Source organism: Ricinus communis, chromosome 2 (assembly GCF_019578655.1).
Source record: "Ricinus communis isolate WT05 ecotype wild-type chromosome 2, ASM1957865v1, whole genome shotgun sequence".
Lineage (NCBI taxonomy): Eukaryota > Viridiplantae > Streptophyta > Magnoliopsida > Malpighiales > Euphorbiaceae > Ricinus > Ricinus communis.
The window spans coordinates 6497524-6521891 of record NC_063257.1 but is presented as its reverse complement, the minus strand read 5'-3'; the positions used below and the strand labels follow the sequence as shown (position 1 = coordinate 6521891).

The window sequence follows — 24368 nt, the reverse complement described above, 5'->3', positions numbered from 1 at the left end:
TCCAGCATATTTTTTTCATTTGAAAAGGAAGTTTGATGTTTTTTTAAATAAAATTATGCTTTAGAATATTTTTATAAATAACATTTTTAAGTATTTTTATTGTTAGTACTTTTTGTAGATATTTTTATAATTATTTTATGGGATTGTGATATTTATGGAAAAAACCATTAATAAAAACAATGGAAATTAAAAACCAAAGTGACGGCCCAAAGGCCTATAACAATAGAAAAATAATGAAATTGCCCCGGATTGTCTTTCTCCTCCAGCCGGAGCCTCATATTGGCGTCAATTTAATCACACCTGCTCGATCGGAGGGCGGTAAAATTAGGCTGAAATAGGATACCACGGTATCTATTAATTTATTACCCAATACAATCATAACAGCTACAGGTATTTTGCAAAGTGGGGAAACTTCCTTAGAGAGAGGCGGGAAAAGAAAGAATCAGGAATACAAAAAAAAAAAATAAAAAAACTCTAACACATTATTTCATAAATCTAATGATTAATTAAGCTTATAGTAAATCTCATATATCATAATATCAATTTTAAAACTTTTTTAAAATAAAATATTTATCAATTGAGTTTGTAGGGGCGATAACACGGAAAAAGTGTTGACATGAACACAGTTACGTACAAAATATTTACTTTTTAAAAAAAAAAAAACTCTCACTAATTATATATCAATTATAATCATCATTGTAATCACCGTTATCCACGACCACATTAATATATTCACCACCACTTTAGAAAATATGCTCTTTTGATCGCCGTTCTTTCTTATAATATTATCAACCTAGGTAATTAGAATATTCCCATAGCCTAAAATGTTTTAAAATAGTAAGATAATATATTAAATATTAATATGGTCAAAAGAGTTTTAAATTTTAATATCTTATTAACGAACAAATATTAAAATTAATAAAAGATGTATTCCACTGTAAGATTAAATTATAAGATAAGAGAGTTTAATTTTGCCGTTTCAAACATTAAGGATTTAATTATTAAACAACTATAATTCAAAAGTCTAATTGTACTTTTTTGGTATTATTTTTGTTAATTAGTTGTGTGGGAAGAAGAAGTGAAAAGAAATAAGAAGTTTATGAATTGATTAGTTAAGAGAACCTAATTTTACTTTTCTAAATACAAGGAGTTTAATTAAAAAAATTAAAAATTAGAAGTCTAATTATGATTTTTGTCTAAGAAAATCTGAATTTTAAATTAAATAACATATATTAGTGCGAATTACGAGTTTAAAAGTAATAGTACCACTCCTGCGATGGGCAGGTAGCATGCAACTAGTAAATTACTAAAAACAGCAGGCATCGTGCAAAGTGCCTATAGAAGAAAGCCACGTGCAACATAGTATCAGCCACACGATTACAATATATTGTATCACTACATACAATCCAAACCCCTTATAAAAAATATCTTTTCCGAAACGAACCGTCCTCCTCTGCCTGCAAAAAACACGAATCTCTCTCTCTCTCCTCTCCTTCGAAAGCGAAATTAATCTTGCACGAAGAAAAAACAAAACAAAACAAAAAAAAATCAAAAAAGGAAAAGGAAAATTACTCGTGAAAACGGATCCGCAACAACACGAACCTGAGACTCTGAGAAAAACTGAAACCCCTATTTAATTATCCTCCTCATTTCTTTCCCTTTCTATCAGAAGACTGAAAACCGCCACTGGATACCTAATATTAGGGTTAGGTTTAGGGTTAGGGTTAGTTTTAGTTTTATAACATTTGGGACTTTTAGGGTTTTATAATTTTGATTTCAATTAGGTTTAGGGCTTGGTTTTCCTTTATGGAATACGCAGGTGTTGGTGCTTTTTGTTATATATGACCGGAGGCCGATGCCCCCGTCGGAAGAAGATGATGGGTAGGTGTCCTGACGGAGGTTGCGGCACCGACGAGAGGACTTGCCGCCTAAATTCTAGGGCTCTGGCGAAACAACCTGAAATTCCCCTAACAACAATAAAGAAAAAGAAGCAGGCTCCATTTGACGTTGATTTCTTCTCTCAGGCACGTAAAGCTTTAAGTGAACGCTCTCCATTTGATGTACCCGAGGACGGGTCTGGGTCTGGGACTGGGTCTGGCATTTCTACTTTGCCTAGTGGATTAGCTGGCTTGTTAAGGCAATCAGATAGCAGTAGTAGAAAGAGGCATAAGAAGTCACATTTTAGTGCAGATAAAAACAAGTCTTCAAGGGCAAGTGACCGGTCCTCCAAGGGAAGGAGCATATGGGCTGAGACTGAGGAGTATTTTAGGGATTTGGCATTGCATGATATTGATGCGCTGTTCAAGCTGTCTTCTTCGCTTAGTTCTTTAGGTACTGCTAACTGTTTTTTAATTCCTTATTTTCAAAATGAGAAAAATGAGTCTGACGTTGAAACAGAGAGCTTGGATACCAGTGCGAATTGTGAGAATGGAAATGCAAGTGGAAGTGCCCATGAAGACAAGTTTATGTTTACCAATGTGACTGTGACTTGTGGGAGTGGCAATGAACATGGAAATGAGGTTGTAGCAAAGGGCGAGGTAAAGCAAGAAGAGGAACAATATATGGAAATTGACAGCTTTAGAGCTCAAGACAATGGAGCAGAGTATGCTGATAGATTACCTCAGAATGAAGCTGACTGCAAGACTCAGGAGGAAGGAATTATTTGTCCCAATTCAAAATTTTCTACTGGCTTAGAGTGGGTTTTAGGTTGTAGGAGTAGGGCTATTTTGACTTCAGAACGGCCATCTAAGAAGCGGAAACTTTTAGGTATAGATGCAGGGTTAGAAAAAGTTTTCGTTGGTTCACCTTGTGAGGGGGATTCATCATTATGTGATTTTTGCTGCAAGGGCGAGATAAGTAATGAATCAAGCCGATTAATTGTTTGTTCTTCTTGTAAGGTTGCCGTTCATTTAGACTGTTATGGTGTGCAAGAGGATGTGTCTGAGTCTTGGCTCTGTTCTTGGTGTAAGCACAAGATCAATGGTAATGATTCTGCTTCAGAGAAGCAGCCTTGTGTGCTCTGCCCAAAGCAGGGTGGTGCTTTGAAACCTATTGGGGGCGAAAGTAGTGGGTCTATTCTTGAGTTTGCGCACTTGTTTTGTTCTCTATGGACACCTGAGGTCTATGTAGAAGACTTAACAAAGATGGAAAAAATAATGGATGTGCATGAAATCAAGGAAACCCGAAGGAAACTGGTGTGCAATGTATGCAAGGTGAAGTGTGGTGTTTGTGTTCGTTGCAGTCACGGTATGTTATGTTGCTCCCTTATTTTTTCCTGTTATGTGTTCCTTTTTTTTTCTTCTCCTTTTCTGCATGCGGGGCTGGTATTTTCTGCTAATTGTCTGTCTGTTACACTGAAAGTGAATTATGTGGTGTTATATGGTAAAACTGTCACATTCTTCACAAATCCCACTTCATAGTCGTTTACTGTGAGCTCAAAGATGGTTCCTATGTTCTTCTTGGAATTAGTGATTGCTTATTGGCTACGGAGGCCTATTATGCATGGCAGTAAGAATGAGTCCGTCTGGTATATTGAAGGTGAATTCAGCTAGCATGTCATGTTATGTTGTATGGTAAAAATGTAGGATTCTTGACACAATCCAATTTATAATTATTTATCATGAGCTGAGGATGATTCCTAAGTTCTTTTTGGAATCAGTTATTTCTTATGGGCGAATAGAGGTCTATTATGCATGACAGTAAGAACGAATTCCGTTCGCATTGCTGTTTCAGAGATAAGGTTGAAGGTGATCTCTACTGTCTAAACAGAAAAAGACCCTTTATTGCGTTGGTTTACAATGTTTACGATGCTGTAGTGCCATGAGAACTTTCTGTCTTGAAGTTGTTGCTGCTATATTACCTAGCACTAATTGTAATTGGGACTAATTTGGAAAACCGTTTTTCTTGATACCCTTATCTTTCAGTTCATTACCATACTCTGTTTCCTGAGCTCAGATTCTTGCATTAAATATGAAACCAGGGGTCTGTAGGGCTTCATGATTTTTTTTATTTCGCTGAAGTTTTGGCTGGTCTAGCTGCTGTTTTACACTTTCTGAGTAATGTGTAACTGCTAAATTTGTAGTTCTATAATTGTACAAGGGCCAACTTGGTTACCTAATGCAATTTGTGAGTGAGAGATTGTGCACATGTTGCCTCTAATGGTATCTAACTAACGTATTGCTAAATTATACTTGTGAGTTATAGTTGCTGAGTTCTTGTTGTTTGGCTGTTATATTCTACTTGATATGCTTGCCTTGTGCAATTGCTGCATTCCTATGCTTTTGGGAATTAGCACAAGACTGTCAGTCTGAGTCAGTAGCTTGCCAACTTAAAAGAATTTGGCTCTTCTGTGCGCGATCATTGCTTTGTTAATTACCAGTGGTCTTCTACTGCTTCTCTTTTATTGAGTTTCCTAGACGCCTGCTCTCTCTTCCTCTTCCTATTTCTATTCACCCCTGTCTCTGTCTGTGTATGTGTATCTGTGAATAGAATGAGAGATTAGGGCTTGTGATTGTCTCATTTTGCTAGGTGGGGGTGGAAAACCATTTGTAATCATCTTAAAAGACAATTTTATACGTCTAAGGTTTCTGTTCAGTTTCTGAATCCGATTGTGATTGATAACTTGATTGTGACTTGTGAGGTATATGTTAATATTACTAGAGAATTTACATGAGCAGGCCTTGATTGTCATTATGCTTCGCCTGCTTTTGTACGTAAGCGGAATTTGTTTAACAGTCTCTTTAGAATATCAATTTCACTTTTATTCTTCTCTCTGTTTCTTTGATAGCTGCTGCTGCTTTCATACTCATTTTTTTTTAATAACTTTTGTTGGTTTGCTTGGCTGGCTCGTTATTTTACTTTTGTTGTTTATTCACATTCTATTGTAGCATTTGTTGTATTGGGTGTTGCTGCTTTTCGTTACGGTTACCTTTTTCTATTTGGTTAAGCATGTGAATATTGCTCCTTATGGTAAGCTCTACTCGATTGTTCTATTCAGGAACTTGTAGGACTGCATTTCATCCGATTTGTGCAAGGGAAGCAAGGCACAGAATGGAGGTGTGGGGAAAATATGGATATGAGAATGTAAGCTTTTTCCTCTCTCTTTGTTATAGTCAGATTTTGACACTTGTTTTTCCTCATGTTAATAACTTACTAATAACTTATTGCTAATAACAACTTCATGGTGGGACCTTAGTGAGTTTTTCTGATGGATTGCATGTTTAAATTTTGCATGTTTTTTACAGGTTGAATTACGGGCCTTTTGCTCAAAGCACTCGGAGTTTCCTGATGGAAGTAACCTGCAATTAGGAAAAATAACTGCCAGCAGTGACACATCCACTGCCAACTGCATTCAAACAACATCATTGACTGATAGACAACATAAATTAAAGATTGGTCGAAATGGAGATAAACTTGCTGTCCATGTTGAAACACGTGATACTGTTTCTGATAAATCTGGTGATAATGAATCACGGGAAATTGGATTGTCTGATTCTAGATTAGATGATCTGCTTATATCAGAATGTGCTGATGGGGACCATGTCAGTAATATGGGATTATCTGAAAGACATGACAAGGAGGATCCTAATATTTCCAATTCACTGGATTTTGCTTTGCTTTTGAAACAGGTTCTATCTGATCACCAATTTGAGTTATTTCTGTTATAGTTGTATCTAATCACCAATTTGAGCTGTATATATGATCTGTAATATGCAGTTAATAGATCGAGGAAAAGTTAACTTGAAAGATGTAGCATTAGAGATTGGCATCTCACCTGATTCATTACTTTCGACACTTGATGTAATGTTCACATGCTGACTCTTCTACTTAGTAACTAATTTTAAAAACTTGAAACTAATCAGACATTTGTTGCTTTCTTTTCACTTGCTCATTCTTCTTCTGCAGGAAGATAGTTTGGTGCCTGACCTGCAATGCAAAATTGTCAAATGGCTTGGAAATCATGCTTATATGGGCAGTTCACATAAAAATTTGAGAATCAAACTAAACTCTACCATTTTATCAAGGGATGAGATGGAAGTAAATGATCATTCTGATATTGTAACATTATCAGAGTCTGATATCACAGATCATGTTGCTGTTAAGTCAGTTCCTCCACGAAGAAGAACAAAAAGCAAAATTAGAATTATGAGGGATAACAAACTGACTTGCTCATCTGAGGAGCTTTTAAGCAACAGTGGGATGTTGTTGGACGAGGTTAAAGTAGATCAAGCAGTATGTGAAGAACGAGAAATTTCGACTGAAGTATCTCCTAAGGTAATCTTGTCAAGTTGGTTCTTCCGAAAGATTCATATGGAAAGCATTTTACTGATTTTTATTTTATTCTGGAAATTATATTTTAGTTTGCACTCTTTACTGGTTGAATTGCGTTTTGTTCTCTCTTCTGCTTTTGATATCCTATTTTCTCCTTGTACTAAATGTTTTGCTTCTGAGCAATTTTAGCTGAGTAGCAGCATTTGGATGATTTGTGGTATCAGATGTTTTCTTTTGCAACTCTTTCTTGATGGTCCTTAGATAACAAAAACTCTGATATTGTTCAACAATCATGGCTAATACGTATAGAAAATTTTTCATTATATTATTTCTGGATTTTAGGGCAGCTTCTTTTTCATGGTATATTCTCTGATTGACTCAATTTTTGAAATCCTATTTTATGGTTTTTATGTTTCATTTATGACAATGTTGTTTTTGTATCAATTTTTGTTTTCTTCGAGTCACTTTAGCAGGACGTGTGAAAATGTATTCCTCAGTACTCTCTCCTTTGACATTCATGTGGGACGCACAAACTAATTCACGCGCTGATCTGTCATGATTGCGAGGATGCTGGGATTTTGTGTAATGCATTAGCAGTATTTGTATGATTCCAGATGCACAGGGTGTATTCTTGGGTTTAATTGTTCTTAGTTTCTTGCTTCTTGTTGTCTTTTCTCCCGTCCCCCCTAAAGGGGAAAACACACACACACGGAAGTTACTTTCCAATTATGTGTAAATCTTTGGAAATGCATCAATTAGGCTTAGATTTTGATTAAGGTTTCAACTTTGTCTGGAATATTGGTCTACCTATGGGTATAATTATAACCCACAACTAAATTATAACCCCCCAAGTTGAATATAACAAAAAGTGGTTGGGTCTGCCATTGTTTGTCCATATTCTTTCTAACTATTTTAAGTTTAAATTTGTATTGCCTCTTAATGCACAAATGCTCAATTGTACAGCATTGAGGGACATGACAGGATCTAATGAACTACTTTTTACGTAGGAAAAGATGTTAGGTGAAGCTTGTTCATGTTTAGAATATTTTCTTTCCTAGGAAAATTTTATATCTGTCAAGGAAAATATTTTGTTTTTGATATCATGTGTCCTTAATTTCGTAGGTAAATTTGGAAAGTTGGTTCTCCAAGACCTTGTTGGCTAGGTATCTTTCTTTATATGTACCATGCCCCATCTTTAAGAAGGCATCTGCTCTATGTATAGTAGTCTAAACATTGCCTTTTTCTCCTTAAGATGTAAACTCATACAAAAGAAATTGATTTTGTATATGGTCAGTCTGACTTACTAGCTTGTTGAGCCATTACTCTATGGTGTTTGGATCTAGTGAATCTGACTTGTTCTTTGTGCATGTAGCGCAACTCCAAAGCCTGCATGTTGATGCTCACCTACAATATAATGTTTATTTATGTGGTGTACTGGTGTTCATTTTTGCTCCCAATCTTGGTATCTGTGCTTTTTTTGTGGCGCAGTTGAGTAATACTTGTTAATAAGTCTTTTAGCTGGCATGAAAATAGTTAATAGAGTTTTTTAACCCCATTTAATCTTTGGTTTTGTATGATTGCTATGATTGCAAAGGTGCATATTGATTTTTATTAAAAGGAACAATATTAGGAAAAAAAATAAATTATGTTATTTGTATTTCTTTTTATTTTTTTAATTTTTTTTTTTAGTTGAGGAAACTGGGTCCTGATTCAGAGTCGGTTTCTAACTTTGATAAAATTACGGAAATGGCCCGATATGCTTCGGAGATGTTTCTATGGAGTTTCGGTATCTGAAATTTTTCTGGAATGCAAAAACTCAATTGGGTGGAGTTTGTCTGCATCATAGTTTATGAGGTTAGACTGCGATATTTTTGCTTCTTCAAGGGCAAAGGGGTCAACCACAATTGAGCCTTGCAGTTGTGTCCTTTCGGTCATTTGGATGCCTGTTTAATCCATTCTGTGTATGCTATTGATGACACTGCAATCTTGAATCGGAAAGAAAGCAGTAGCTTGTGGCTAACATGTGCACTTTAGGTTCTTATTCTTTATTTGTTATCTGAAAGGTTTTATTTCTTGTCTGTTGTTGCCATTTATCTATTCTCTGTTCTCTTATGCCATTTGTGCAGATATCAATGAACAATGTCGGAATCCAAGAGTCTTTGGCTGCATGTGTACCTAAACCTGAAGGTATTCTATTCAAAATCATCATTTTGACCTAATTCCTTTGTGCTGGACGAAAGCCGTTATATTCTTGTTAGTGGGTATTGTTTGGTTGTGTTCAATATAGTTAATCTTTCTGATACTTGTGAATATTTGTCTCCCATCCCTTTTCAAAGGGAACCATAGTGGGTTAAAGCTGAAAATAATATGAAATGAAATATGATAACTAAATGGATGGGAATTGAGATCCCCCTTCCATGTCATGGTTTATGTGGTTCAAAATTTTGTGCTAGTCATGGTTTTGAAAATTTCAGCTTATCAGGAATTTAATTGTCATGAATTGCTTGCTGCTCGGTGATCTCACAATTTGTCGTTATTAATGCTTCTTAAAGTTGCTATTGGCAGCATGTAACTGTTGACTTTCCTTTTTCCCCATATGGAACTTTAGTTTTGTGGAACTGTTTGTTGTCTGGAATTCTAAATGCTGTTATTATAAAAGAGTACAGTATCTTTCTGTACATTGTTCAGTTGAAGAAGTGGAGTATGTTTATAAATTCTGCTCGAGTGTTGGAGTTTTACCTGCATTGAAGATAAGTTTGAGAGCTTTTGACGATTAGAGCAGCTCGGGTTGATGGTTTCTGTCCATAAATTCTTAACTTCTCTGAAGCCTTTTTGTAGATTTAGTGCTTTTTACACTTTAGATTCCTATTATATATTTCATTTCTCATTTGTCATGGGTCATCTTTTCTTTGACACGCCATCAATTTTATATTAAAAAAATTAATAAAGAAGTTGTTATCACCAATCAAGAGCTGATATTTATACTCTGGCATTATTTGCTGTGCATATGAAAAAAATATCATTCCAATCTGCTTTTTCATTTTCATTGTTGCTCATATATCTGTCCTGAATATAAAGAGGCTTGTATGTCATTGGTCTAGACAGCTATCTACTTGTCTGAGACTGATTGCAGTTCATCTTCTGCAGCATACTATATTTAGGTCATTGCATATTGTGTTATCTGCGATATATGTAATTAGGGTATGTCTTGAAATAAGTAGCACGTGTGCTTCACAGGCAGTTCAGATAATCCCTCTGGTTGCACGCTTTCTGAGAAGGTTGAGTCACAGCCAGCTGTTCTCCAGCATGGTGATTCAATTAATGCAAATACAGTTTATTCAGATATGATCTCGGTCCTTCCTGATCTCAAGTAAGCTTTTGCAATGTGATCTGTCAACTAAGTATCGTGGTATGGGAGCTTTCTAAACTTGTTATCTTTATGTGGTGCAGTAAAGTCCAAGGATCTTCTAGTTTTTATATGCACCCATATATCCGTAAAAAATTTATGCAGTTGCAGAGCGGGTTGCTGTTGAGAGATAATGTTTGTGGAGCAGAAGGTAGAATACAGCATTTAAGTTTCATGGTAAACCGTATACTGCTATTAGCATTCTTTGTCTTGTAGGTTTAATGCATATTAACTTGGTGAGCAGGTTGGAGAGTGGGAGAAACCTGTTGTCTGGAGCCTTCATCCAATGCCAGTGACTGCTGTGATCACCAAAATACACATTCAAACCGCAATGACACTTGCAAATTTGATGAAGTAAATTCAGGTCAGCTGATCAAGGCTAAAAGGCTGGGTGTTCATGAACTGTCTCCAGCAGATGAAGTGGAAGGAGAAATTATGTACTTTCAGGATAGGCTGCTTGGCAATGCAATTGCAAGAAAGCGCTTTACTGGTCTCTTTTTTTTCTCTTCTTCTTTTTGTTTCTTAAAGATCGTTATTTACCCCTACTTGCTCTTGGTGATGTTCTGCATCATATCTTTGAATGTTAATTTTATTTTCTTTTATTTTGTGGTTGCTCTGGCAGATAATTTAATTTGTGAGATCGCTAAGAGTCTACCACATGAGATTGACAAAACCAGTGCCCAAAGATGGGATGCAGTTTTTGTCAACCAGTATCTTAATGAGCTTAGAGAAGCAAAGAAGCAGGGCAGGAAAGAAAGAAAGCATAAAGAAGCGCAGGCTGTGCTAGCTGCTGCAACTGCAGCTGCTGCAGCTTCTTCTAGGATTTCATCATTTAGGAAAGATGCATACGACGAATCTACTAATCAAGAGGTTTCTACTTCTGTGTCTTCTGTTTCTTCCTTAAATTTGCTTCTAGGTTTTCCTGAGAGAAGCTAGAGAGCTTTTACTGCATAATTCATTATTATTTCATACTTCTCCTCTTGCAGAAATTTAATATTTCTATTGGGAGGGCTGGCATTTCTTCTCAGCTGATGCCACGCCCAAAAGAGACGCTGTCAAGGGTGGCAGTTCCAAGAAATTCATCGGAAAAGTATTCTGATTCTGTTCAGTCAGGTTCAGAATTTTCTAAAGAGCATCCTAGGTCATGTGATATTTGCAGACGATCTGAGACGGTGCTGAATCCTATCTTAGTATGTTCTAGCTGCAAGGTATTCTAGACTGATTTGTGGGTATCTTTCTTTCTTCTTTTTGGTCTGTATAATATCTGTCTGCTTGAGTTTAATAAAAGCCCTGTTAGCAGGTTGCTGTTCATTTGGATTGTTATCGCAGTGTCAAAGAATCTACAGGTCCATGGTACTGTGAACTATGCGAGGAATTGTTGTCATCTAAATGCTCTGCAGCTGCTTCACTTAATTTTTGGGAGAAGCCTTATTTTGTTGCCGAGTGTGGTTTATGTGGTGGAACAACTGGTGCTTTTAGGAAGTCCGCTGATAATCAATGGGTCCATGCCTTCTGCGCGGAGGTGGAAATATTATTCTCAATTACATGATGTTTGGTGTATCTAATTTTCTGTGCATCATCAATAAAGAGGAGCGCGTCTAACTTATATGTTATCTTGTAGTGGGTATTTGAACCAACATTCAGAAGGGGACAAGTGAATCCTGTTGATGGAATGGTATGTGCATATCTTTTGGGGTATTTTTTGTCAAATTGTCCTTGAGCTAACCTGTTCTTACATAAATGTTTCTGTTTTTTCTTTCCAATCCATGCTGGTTATGATTATACTTGCATTGATTATTTTGACTGTTGTTTCTTTATAAAATGGGATCCAGGAGACAATTACTAAGGGAATTGACATCTGCTTTATCTGCCGTCACAAACATGGTGTCTGCATAAAGGTGAGCATATCTTGATCGATTTATAAGGTTATGTTTTTAGCAGCCTAATGTTCACGAGGAACTTTGATAATTAATCCACCGCAATTTTACTCTGCAGTGTAGCTATGGTCATTGTCAGACCACGTTTCATCCCTCCTGTGCTAGAAGTGCAGGTTTTTACATGAATGTTAAGACTCTTAATGGAAAGTTGCAGCACAAGGCTTATTGTGAAAGACATGGCTTGGAACAGAGGGCAAAGGTCATAGATTCTTGTTTGTGCTTAAAAAGGTCTATGCTCCCATACATTACTTATTATTATGTAATAATATGATTTTGCTTGATTGTAACAGGCTGACACTCAAAAACATGGAGCTGAGGAGTTAAAGAGCATGAAGCAAATCAGGGTAAAGATTCTTTTACTTCTTCATTCTAATTTTCTACAGTACTTTTGAAATGTTTTTAAGATATTTATGGTATTCTAGTCCAATATTTATTTTCTTATGAATATTACATTTTTTTTTTTCCTTATCTTGGGTTGTTTCTTTCCTTCAAGAATAAGCACTGCTGAAATTTAAGGTGTTTTCGCAGCATAATAATTTCGAAATTATTCTTACATCATAATAATGGTGAATTTCTTTGAATATTTTATAAAATTTGTCATTTTAATATGAGTTAGAATTGACAAAATGTGTTTGCATCTCTACTCAATTTGTTATGTGTCTATCCTCCAAGCCTATATTGTTCTATTAATGCTCAGAGGAATCTCAAAACTTGTACTTCTTTCCCTTGAAAGAATTGTAGTTCAATATGACCAACAACTTAGTTTTATCTGACATTCCTTTTGTAAGCGAAACTTGCCAAGTAATCTAGTAGCATACTTTTTTCTCACTTATAGCATTTAACATTTAGAGTATTATATGGAGAGAGAGGATTACTTCTCTGCAATATCTGGCCAAGCATCTTCTACTTCTACTGTTTCTCCTTACATTATGTGTCTTTTGTTCTCTTCTCGGGGTATGAAATTTTTTCGGTGTTCTAATTTTTTCTTCTTGATGCTATTTTACAGGTTGAGCTGGAAAGGTTGCGTCTTCTTTGTGAGAGGATCATTAAACGTGAAAAAATAAAGGTATATTTTTTTAATTAGTGTACTGGATTTAAATGATTTGGTGTTTCTTTTGGTTTGTACTTAGAGCTGCACAGCCAAATCAGCTCTGAAAGGTTTTGCTTTTGCTAATTATACTAGCCATTAAGACTAAGGCACATGCAGCAGTGTTATCCGTAATTTTTGGTTCCCATGATCTTTTGTTGAAGCTTGTTGATACTTTTAGGTGGTTTCATTCTCTTAGGATATTTAGGATAATATTACTAAGATACCTTAGAGAATAATTCTGCTGTATTGATGACTATTCGGAGTGTTATGGCCTGCTGGTTGTTTGCTCTTAATGTGATCAAATTGGCACCTGGGAGTATTACTTTGAGTCCTGTCCAGTTTGTCATTACTGCTTGAGTGGTTATTTATACTCTTTGTTGGACTTCCCATTAACAGTGATGCTTTCTTAAGTTGGGATTCTTCTTATTATCCCGTGTTCCCTCATCACGAAAAATGGACTAGTTAATTGTGTCAATTTTTATTTTCATTGTTTGGACCAACAATTTCACTTACGGATCCAGTGTTTTCTTCTAGCGATTAGCAAACTTTGGTTGCTTAAATAGCTTGTTTACTGAAGATGAGATTTTCTTGTAACATACGGTTTTTTTCTGTACATATCATCTTATTTCCCTTCAGTATCATATCAGCCTTTTGTTTTCTTATGGTTTCTTGCAGCGGGATTTGGTTCTTTGCTCTCACAGCATACTTGCATGCAAAAGAGACCATGTTGCTCGTTCTATGCTTGTTCATAGTCCCTTTTTCCCTCCGGACGTCAGTTCAGAATCAGCTACGACATCTCTTAAAGGCAATACAGATGGGTATAAGTCATGCAGTGATGCAATGCAAAGATCGGATGATGTAACAGTGGACAGCACCATTTCGGTTAAGCACCGAGTTAAAGTTACCATGGACACCGACCAAAAGACAGATGATAGCTCCACATCCCAACACCTGTTCACCAGAAAGCCTCTGGAGAGGGTGTCATTCGCTGGAAAGCAAATCCCTCACAGAGTTTCCCTTGCTTCTCGAAATGCTTTGGATGCTGGAGAATGGAGCTCCCAGTCAAGAAAGGTATGGAATTGCTATACATCATGTTTATTTTGTTTCTCCAAGATTGGATTACTCGACTCATCCTTGCAATGTATATCAAGTCACAGCGTTTGGAGACCTTTGAGAAAGAGTTGGTGATGACATCAGATCAAGCATCTATGAAGAATCAGCAGTTACCTAAAGGATATTTTTATATTCCTGTTGATTGCCTGCCGAAGGAAAAGCAGGTGGACCAGGATGCATGTTCTGGCGAACCATTGGAACATCACAGGTAGATAAATGTAAAACAACTGCATTCTGCCCAGGATTCTGATTTGTGCACTGGAATTGGCAGCCATCTGCCGCAAACAACTGCATTCTGCCCAGGAGCTGTACTATTTATTTGATTTATGAAAGGGAGAATGGCAGAATGATATGCTGAGATGGGTTTCTGGATGGTTTATCCTGTTGGATAGGATTAACATTCTGGACAAAGGCAGGGAGCTTTCGCATCAGTGTTGTATATTCATTGTGAGAGTAATTGTACAGTGGGTGAGGGTTTATTCCATTACATGTACTGCAAGCGGCCCAAATTCTAGTATCTTGATGCGTCTTTTTTGTGGTTGAGAAGCTCTTCTGCTTCTTGTATCTTTATGCAAGGAATTGAAAGGTGTCGCCTACTGCGCTTGCGCTGTAAAGTTAATGTAAATATTTCTACAAAAGTAATTGCGCTCGGCTTCAGATTGACGGAGCTTGGAAATTATCTCCTGTGACCTTATTGTTTATTTATTTATTTTTAGTTTTTAATTTGCTGAGTGTACAGATCTCTAGTTGGAAGAAGTTTTGGTACTGTGGTAATTTTTCATGGGACTTCTTTCAGATGATGCCAGTCTCAGTTCATGAAAGCATCTTTGTTCTTCTATTTCAGTCATTTGTTTTTGTGACAAAAATTTTATTTCTTCTTGTTGTTTTTCTTTAAGACGAGTCCATGTTCCATGGATTGGATATTGCCATCTCTAACGTGTTATAATTTATGCAAAACCTTTCGAACTGTGAATTATTAAAAGATATATGCATAGAGGTTAATCAAGTTTTGTTTCTTGAGGAAGTCTATCATTTTCCATCGTCATCTGGTGCTCCTGATCATTGAAATGGAGTCATGGCAAATTTAGTCATTTTTAGTAAAATTATATATATTATATATATATATATATATTTTCTTCTCCACATGCCCTGTTAGGATAGAGGGTTTTAGCAGCAGATATAAATCAGAATTAAAAGTAGAAAAAGGAAAATTATCTTTTAACTTTAGTTTTTGCCAAATAGAATGTTAAAATACAATTTTCAAGGATGAAAAGACCTTGGATTGGAGATGACTTACTAGATTAATGGATAGTAATGTGTTTACCATGTTGAATTTTTTTTCTTTTGTTGTATTTCCGCTCTCCATTTGTGCAATAAAAGAGTAGATGCAAAATTCTTCTTGCTCTTTCCCAATTATATGGATTTTTACACCAACAAAGAACACGTGCATTGTTGACGTATGGGTTCGTCATTTGTAGACGTTTCCCCCATCGATGCATTATTGAATTAAAAGAAAAAGAATTTATTATTGTATTGGGCCTATTTGGGCTGTGAAGCCCAATAGTACTTGCCTCTTTTTTTTTTAATTAGGTAAGTTAACGAGCCCACTCAAATCTACAATCTGCAACCGACAATGGGTTCCATAGGGACACCACCAATAAATCCAGAAAACGGCTCATCAACGTCGGTCCCAGACGGCGGCCAAAAGTCTCAATCCGGTGTTGTAGACAGAATACCTCCACCTGCGGCGGAAGAAATGACGATGATTGAATCTGAATCATTGAAGAAGAGAAAGGCGAGTATTCTGCCTCTGGAAGTCGGTACTCGCGTTATGTGCCGTTGGAGAGACGGCAAGTACCACCAGGTGAAGGTCATAGAACGGCGTAGGATGCAGTGCGGTGGTCCTAACGATTACGAGTATTACGTGCATTACACAGAGTGTATGTTCCAATTGAATTTTAAACTTCTTTTGATAGTTAGGATTACGTTAGGGTTAGAGATAATGTTTTAGTTTTCACACATTGGCAGTTAATAGGAGGCTTGATGAATGGGTGAAGCTTGAACAACTAGATCTTGATTCAGTGGAGACTGTTGTTGACGAGAAGGTTGAAGACAAGGTCAGTTGTTTCCTTGTGGTGTTCTTGATTTTAATATTTGGATGGGATTGTTGTTAGTTTTTGTTGGATATGCATATTTAGACGTGATGGTATGGCAAATTTCATATTCTAGTCTCAGTATCATATCTTGCGATAAAGTCTTTTTCTTTGACCTTTTGTACCGTTCTGGTGGAAGAATCTTTCTGCAGATGATGAATTTCTTTTATCTGATTTTAGAAACTTGAAAAATTGCATTTCCAGGTTACAAGCTTGAAGATGACACGACACCAGAAACGTAAGATTGATGAGACACATGTGGAGGTATGTATAAGTTTTAAGTTGTTCTAAGTGACGTACTGCTGTTTCATGTTTGCTTTTGACTGCAATTACATCTGATTCCCTAGCATTGAAGGTGTGGATTCCGTCTTATAAAGGTTTTTAAGTAACGGTATCATGAACCGCATCTTATCATAACTGTATCAGACTGAAACAGCCACCACTACTATGGATTTTTATGTACAATTCCGATTAAATGAGTAAATCGGAATGTATCAACGTAATGAGTTCTATTATGCTCTCAACCTCAAGAAGCATAAGAGGCATGATTTTGATATACTATTATGATCTTTTCATGTGCATGTACTTATGCAAAAGTTCAAATATGATAATAAAATGGATCATACTAGATTTTCCTACATGAAATCTGAGATTGAGACGAGCTTCAGGCAATAAAAAGAAAAGTCGCAAATTGAAATGCTTTGGTTGTCTTCAACTATGTACAACCTCAAGAAGCTAAGTTCGATGTATCAAATATCATAATATCAAGCTATTTTAAAAAATTCGCAGGGCCATGAGGAGCTTGATGCTGCCAGCTTGCGTGAACATGAGGAATTCACAAAAGTAAAAAATATAGCCACTATTGAACTTGGAAGATATGAGATTGAGACATGGTATTTCTCTCCCTTTCCACCAGAATACAATGATTCTGTCAAGCTGTACTTTTGTGAGTTTTGCCTCAGTTTTATGAAGCGTAAAGAACAGCTTCAAAGGCATATGGTGAGCAACGTCTCAGTTCTTTTTTCCTGCTTTATTGTGCTCAAAGTGTGTCTCATTTTAAATAAAAGGACTCTGCTGTTAATTTTGTCTGCATGCATTAACTTGAATTTTGTTCACATGCTAAGAGATGTTAAATTTCTAACTTCTGACTTCTGCCTTCTTGGGACCTTCATGAATTTATCCCAATCCCTCATGGAAATTCATAACTTCTGGAATCCTCATGTTTGCTGTCAGAGTATGAAATCTGACTTATTCTTTGCATTTCATCTGCCCTGTTAACATGTTTTTCTCCATCAACTTTTCCATTGAATTTCATGTTTTAATTTACTCGTGTCGCTCAAAGTTATTCAAGCTTCAGATTATGCTTGTTTCTTTTCATAAACAAATGAACAAACACAAGCATTTATTGAGCTGATTTCTGCGCTCTTCTTGTGCTTGATTGCTGCTCTAACTAAAGTTCTTTTCATGAACCTGTATACTGACTTCAATTAGTTTACATTGAAAAGCTCCTCCGTGCCTGTTTATATGCATGGACCTCATTTGTAGTAGATGAAGTAGGGTTCTTGTATTTCAGTGTTTTGGTTCTATACACCAATGTTTTATGTTTTTATTTGTGGCTCAATTTCCTTATTCTTGACCACCTTTAAGATGTGTGGTTGATTTCATGTTTTGCACTTATCTCCTCTTAACATCTCAATTTGATTTTACAGAGGAAGTGTGATCTCAAGCATCCCCCGGGTGATGAGATTTACCGAAGTGGTACGTTGTCAATGTTTGAGGTATGGCATGACCATTGGATATTTTTGGAATGATTGAAAGTTATATTATATGCTAATTAAATTTGAAATATCTATCCCAATTGTTTTTGACCGAAATCTGCAGCTGATTTCTTTTGTGTAAGATTTATCCATGATGCTTTCAAATGTCGTAGATCATAATAGTGCTGCTTATTATTTCGATTTTTGGTGCTTTCATTCAAACCACAACCAAGAACATCCTTATCCAACCCAATTTTCTTAAGCATCTTAACATCATGATTTACAAATAGGTTTATGTGCTGTGAGAAAATACTGCACTGTATAGTTGACTTTGATTACATCAACTTTATTCTTCCTTCTTTCGAACTCTTATATCTTGTGGAATCTTTATATAACTTGGCTCTCTCTCTCTAAAGTGCTAAACCAGATTTGAGGTCAGTGATTGATTTAGTTGCTTTGACTGAATGTTGGGATACAGGTTGATGGCAAGAAGAATAAAGTTTATGGACAGAATCTTTGCTATTTGGCAAAACTGTTTCTTGATCATAAGACCCTATACTATGATGTTGACCTATTTCTATTCTATGTTTTATGTGAATGCGATGATCGAGGATGCCACATGGTTGGGTACTTTTCCAAGGTATTCATTATTGCATTATTTACTTTTTTGCGGGCCACACAAATATTTATTTTAATATTAAAGCACTTTATGCAACTGCGTCTGGATAAGCAACTGAAATATTTCTCTTTGCACCTGAATACTTTTATTTTCTTGGTTTTCCACATTAGATGCTATTGCATCCGGTACCAACTTGAAATATCAGGACGTTGGTTTAGGGCCAGCTTGGCATTGCTCTTTGGCACTTGCTTTTGATTTTTGAATTTTTTTTCTTGTAATTGCTATTTGGAATCCGAGTATCTGACTCTTAGGAGAAGCATAATAGATCACTCTTTTTCCAAAAGCAGGTTGAAGAAAGCAGGTGCCATACAGCAATGCTAAATTGACCCTTAATAGCTGAGCAACTTTTAAGTTGGAATTTCTTGAATCGTAAAATGATGCTTTCAAAAATTTAAAGAAAAGAACTATAGGAGAAACTGTAACTAAGTGTTTTACATGATGATCCAGGAAAAGCATTCGGAGGAATCCTATAACTTGGCATGTATTCTTACCCTTCCTCCTTACCAAAGAAAAGGCTATGGGAAATTTTTAATTGCCTTCTGTAAGTTCTATACCATATAATCTTTTATGTCTCTTGGATTATGTGAGTCCATATCATGCTGTATGCATCTTCTCTTATTTCCCCTCCTTGTATCCATTTTTTATTATTTCTAATTTTTTGGGGGGAAGTCTTAGAGTTGGGTGATTAATGTAGTGACCTTTGAGAAACTGATCCAAATTTTTGGAGGTTGCAAAGTTGCATTAGAAGTTGGTTATCATCTTTAAGCCTCTCTACATATAGATGCCTGTTTGGAATGCCCAAATCATACAAGTTCTCTGCCATTGAATTCATTATCACGATTCATGGGGCAATAATCTGGCATTGTTCCATGGAATGTGGTTATGGGAATTTTTATGGAGAGACTGAAAATGAGATTGCTTAGAGGAATTCTGGATTCTTTGTGCCTTCTTCTTCAGTGTACAAGCTCTAATTGTCAAGTAGTGCTCAGTGTTGCTGTATGTGGACCTTAGTAGCTACAAGGAAATAATCAAGTCAATCTTTCTAGTCTACATATTAATTTCGGACAGCAGTAGTTTTGTACTTGTCCATGTAATTAATGTAGATGTCGTCTTTTATTTGGTTTAGATTGTCTGTATAACTGATTGCTTAAATTTATTTGTCATGTCTACCAGCATATGAACTTTCCAAGAAAGAAGGTAAAGTTGGCACACCTGAAAGGCCTCTTTCTGACTTGGGGCTGTTGAGCTACAGAGGATACTGGACACGAGTTCTCTTGGACATCTTGAAAAAGCACAAGGGAAATATTTCTATCAAGGTATGCAATATCAGAATCTTTATTATGGTCGAGATAAATTTTATTATGCCATCTTAACTGCTTCTATGTTATGACACTGCTAGATAGATAGGTACCTGCTTTTGTCCATATACTCTGTGTAGTAGAAGAGAGGGGTTTACGTTAGGGAAATTATGCAAGCAACTGTCAGTGGTGCATTATAATTAACCAATTATCATACATTGGGCTTAATGGAAATCACTAAATCTTTTTTTTTTTTGGGTCATTTCATCATTAGGTAATCACGTTTTTACTTTCCCATTCCCTTCATGTTTTACCTTGGCAGTGCCATATTCAGTGGTTATAACCTTTTTTTCCCATCACTACAGGAGCTTAGTGACATGACAGCCATCAAGGCAGAGGATATTTTGAACACCCTTCAGAGCCTAGAATTGATTCAATACAGGAAGGGGCAACATGTTATCTGTGCGGATCCAAAAGTGTTGGATCGCCATCTAAAAGCTGCTGGTCGTGGTGGTCTTGAGGTTGATGTTAGCAAATTGATCTGGACTCCTTATAAAGAACAGGGTTGACTGTGAGCTACTAATTTCTCGTTGTAGCTCGACTTGTAGCATTTCCTGTATAAATGTAGCACTTAGAAAATGAAATTAGGTATATATTGCGCTTGGATAGGGACACCCATGCTGCTTTTTATTAATGATATATTCTTATTTTGCATGATGAGATGTTGGGCGTAAGACTATGCGACCTTCTCTGTTCTTGTCTCTTCATCTTCTGAATTTCATGTTTGTGTTGCATCTGACCCTCTCTATTAACTTATGATGCATCCGTCCACTGGGTTTGGGTACAAACGAATTTGCCCCGTATTCTCGTTATCTTTAAGGAAAAGTTCAAAAAAAAAAAAAGAAGATATTTCTGCAATTTAGTGTGCATTTGCGTTTACAAAGAAAGTGTTTTACTATATTGCTGTGAGTTTGTGCTAACGTGTCTTGTGATGTTTGTAGAATTGGACTATTTGATAATATAGTAAAATATTAATTTTTACTAAAAAATTAAAGTGTGTATATTAATTTGTCATTATAAAAAAACACACATTCTAGTTAAAAATTTGTAAAATTAGAAGTACGTTTTTTGAAATTAATTCTTTTAAGTAGAAGCACTGAATTAAGGCATGTCAGTACAATCTCTGTTTTTGATGCGTACTGATTTGTTAATATTAAACGTATTTAGGCCCACGAGCATGTCTTTTAAATTCCTTTCCCAGTTTTTAAAAGCTGATGAGCTCAAGCTTTACTAGTGTATTTTACCGCAGAGATTTTTAGGTTTTCAATGAAAGCATAAAAACGTGGAAGCCGATCTATGGTTGGCTCCCCTCCATGCTGCAGCTTGTGACTTTCGGATTGATTCAGTATGCTGCTGACATTGTGGCCCAATCGCTTGGAAAAATCACAAAGAAATGCCGAAACAATGGCGATGTTATTGTACCATCGTGGCAGGTTCATTCTCACTTTCAGTTCTCAAGAACTTAACTTGCTGACGCCATTTTTGCTTGAATCTATTCTGAAAAAAGAAAAAGAACAAAAGACTGCCACAACAGTGAAACATGTAGATGACGCCTTTTCTTTTATTCGAAAACTGAACTCCGGAAACCAAATGGCACCTTGTAGTTTTCAAGACATGTCCCTACTGATAGCAGCACTGTGCCAATTTGTTCGAAGGTAATTGTCCTACTTTTATATTTTTCCCTTAATCTTGCTCCGAACTAGTCCACTGGTTTTCCCTTTCGCTTTTGCCCTTTTGGATTGTATTATTATGTCCATACTTATCTGTCTTCCTTTTTCCCATCTCGCTTTTAATTCGTGACATTGTTTTGATGTCAAAGTCTTGACTTTCTTGGTTTAATTTGCATGCACCCAATTTATACACATTCACTCTCTCTCTCTCTCTCTATAACATTAATCATAAAAGTGCAACATGCTTTTGTAAAAGCATCCTCAGCCTCTTCTTTGCCATGATTTTTGTAATGTGATTTGATGGACTTGACAAACTAATACTCTGTTGAACGTCATCCGACTCAATAGAGACGTCCACTAACCATAACTATCAGTAGCAAAATGACTAATGAGAAGTACAAATTGGAGGAGGAAAAAAAAAAGTAAAGTGGTAATAGGGTAGATCTATATTTTTTACTATTACAAGGTATTCATATACATTCTTGATACAATCACCGTACTCCAATTGCTTCTTAGTTATAACTCAAAGAGATCTCTACTAATAACAAAACTGAAATTAGAAAATTGAACCATATACATTTCCTATGCATTGCCTCACCTCCACTAGGAGTTGCTCATCAAACAGTAGTTGGTGCAAGGTTATGTCTACTAAGTTGAATCTGTTGCAGCTGCAAATTTTTCAATGCAAGCCCACCAGACCTCCTCTTCCAAATAGTATCTGCTTCCTCTCCATCAGCTGCTTTATGCACTTTCTTGATCACAGGCAAAGGAGGGTCCATATCTTCTATTCTAATGGAAACAGGATTACTGTCTCTGCTATCTTCAATCTTGGGTCTTCTTGCTCCATTCAATATCATTCGTCCTCTTTTACAAGTAGTAGAATTTTGTATTGCCGCGGTGGTGCTAGTGGGATTATTCTTGACAGAGAAGATCCTCTTAAGCTTAGAATACTTGACAAGAGCACTGTTACTGTCATTTCTTGTGGCGGTGAGGGTGATCTTGTTAGGAGTAGGGAAACCGACTATCTTGTTGTGTCTCTTGACTTGGCCCATGCACCCGATCTTTGGCGATAAAGGGTCACTAGATAAAGACATGGATCGATCTTCTAGTTTGGGAAGAGCCACATCTTTAATGGATGGTCTTGAACATAACATAGGCAAAAATGTCGCCTTGTATTGAAGATGCAGGTTTTGTTGGTGATTGTAGCCATTACCCATGTTCTTTCTTGATCTTCTCTCTAAATTAGTCTTTACTCTCTGCACAAAGAGAAGAAGAAAAGTAGATTATGTCCTTGCAGCTTTCTCAATGCTTTTGTTGAGAGAGAGAGAGAGAGAGAGAGACCAAGAAAGATAAGAGTTAGAAAGGGTCTTAAAAGGGTTAGAATATTGAGGGCATCGAGTTTCACAAATCTTTATTTCCATTTTTTTATTATACATGTATTGTTATTACATTAATTGATTTTTAAATTTATACTTTTCACCCTTAAAAGTGTGGAGAGAGTGTTACATGAGTTTCTCAAATGAAATAAGTATAATTTAATACACACTATAAGTTTTTTTCTTTTCTTTTCTATTCATGAAATAAAATGATATTGTAAACTACATAATAAAAAGTATATATATTCTTTTGGTCAAAGAATAAAAAGTATGTTATTATCATTAACTAGACCTTCAAATACGCACCCTAAAATATCACCATCTATTTAAAAAATATACAAACACAAACATATATTCATAAAATAAATACATATATTTTTAGCCGTATAAAGTGATCGAATAGGTACAGTTTTCAAATTGATGTGATTTTTGTTTTTGTTTATATCTTGACTTTGTCAAAAGATCATAACAAGAACAAAGTTGTTTTCTGTAGACAAAGTCCTAAATTAGCTCCTAAGAGCACACTTAGAGAAAAGATCAAACAGAATTGACAGGAGGACTCAATTGCTTGAATACTTGGCATTCAATGTTTTTGTATGCGTAATTGAAAGAAAGGCTATATTGGCTTTGATGATTGATGATGATAAATAATTTTAATGCTCCTTTTGCACTTATACCATAGCCAACCCTATAATGCCAAGTATTTTTGCACAACTAAGTGGTAAAAATCATATGCTGCCCCTCTCTTTGTCTCCTCATCCTCCACTACTTGCATATGGGTTGTTGGTTGGTTCATTTATTAGCTTATTTAAGCTTCCTGTAATTACTTTCCCCATATTAACTCAGACTGACTCAATTAATATATCATATTATATATAAAAAAAAAAAATTAAAATTTTAAAACTGTTCAATGATAATATAATGGACATCATATATGGAAACAGACACATTGGTTCCATGAAATTGCACTGTTCTTTCCCCTTAACACATTATCAGGATTGACATTATCTGATCATGTAATAGCACATGGCCCCTATCACATCTTTGACTCCAAATAGACAAATTGACGGATGTTCCATATGATTAATTGAATTTAATTTTATAATTTGCACAATCATATACAAAAATTTAAAAAAGAAATAAAAATAATTGTCTCTATGGACCCTACTTCGATTATTATTATTATATCTTACACATGTTTGTATTTTAAAAGAAGCATGTACCTGCGTAAGACATTTTAAATTGATTATGGAAAATCTCTAGTGTTTAATTGAGATAAATGAAAGACAACTTGGAAACAATCAACATATATGACATATGGAAATAACATAACTCACATGAAGTGGAATCACTTCTGGCCGTTTACCAGAACAAGATCCCATCGATCCACACCCTTGTTTTCTTTAATTCATTTATTGCAGATGATGTTAAGTACAAATCAAAATCAAATGAGATGGTTAACAAGAACTTGTCTTGTACCTAGAAGCACAGAACATTTCATTTTTTCATCTTCATTAGGTTCAATTCCTAATCAAAAGATGTACGTTGCCTTGCATTTA

General features: G+C 35.8%; 3 protein-coding genes across 5 annotated transcripts; 2 read left to right on the top strand and 1 right to left on the bottom strand.

The window, feature by feature from the left end:
• The first annotated feature begins 1416 nt into the window (after positions 1-1416).
• Positions 1417-14539, top strand: LOC8274307. 3 transcript variants are annotated; one of them, XM_015716032.3, is made up of 19 exons: positions 1419-3246; positions 4997-5082; positions 5244-5627; positions 5716-5799; positions 5905-6273; positions 8397-8457; positions 9508-9640; positions 9721-9827; positions 9921-10166; positions 10299-10546; positions 10663-10884; positions 10977-11198; positions 11298-11351; positions 11509-11574; positions 11672-11812; positions 11904-11957; positions 12620-12679; positions 13379-13774; positions 13861-14539. In XM_015716032.3, exons 1-19 carry the CDS (start codon positions 1842-1844, stop codon positions 14026-14028), a joined length of 4506 nt encoding a protein of 1501 aa, XP_015571518.2. In that variant the 5' UTR covers positions 1419-1841; the 3' UTR covers positions 14029-14539. The 3 variants fall into 3 exon arrangements, 2 of the variants coding, with proteins under 2 accessions (XP_015571518.2, XP_015571517.2); XM_015716031.3 differs by having other exon boundaries at positions 13855-14539; XR_001534854.2 differs by lacking the exons at positions 12620-12679; positions 13379-13774; positions 13861-14539 and having other exon boundaries at positions 1417-3246; positions 11677-11812.
• An 883-nt stretch (positions 14540-15422) lies between these two features.
• LOC8262989 (histone acetyltransferase of the MYST family 1) lies at positions 15423-20423 on the top strand. The gene is made up of 9 exons (XM_002513792.4): positions 15423-15756; positions 15845-15933; positions 16174-16233; positions 16759-16968; positions 17679-17747; positions 18205-18366; positions 18853-18946; positions 19579-19721; positions 20069-20423. The coding sequence occupies exons 1-9, from the start codon at positions 15450-15452 to the stop codon at positions 20270-20272; spliced, it is 1338 nt and encodes a 445-aa protein (XP_002513838.1). The 5' UTR covers positions 15423-15449; the 3' UTR covers positions 20273-20423.
• Positions 20424-21856: 1433 nt separating this feature from the next.
• Positions 21857-22997, bottom strand: LOC8262990. The gene has a single exon (XM_002513793.4). It carries the CDS (start codon positions 22648-22650, stop codon positions 22051-22053), a length of 600 nt encoding a protein of 199 aa, XP_002513839.1. The 5' UTR covers positions 22651-22997; the 3' UTR covers positions 21857-22050.
• Positions 22998-24368: the final 1371 nt, after the last annotated feature.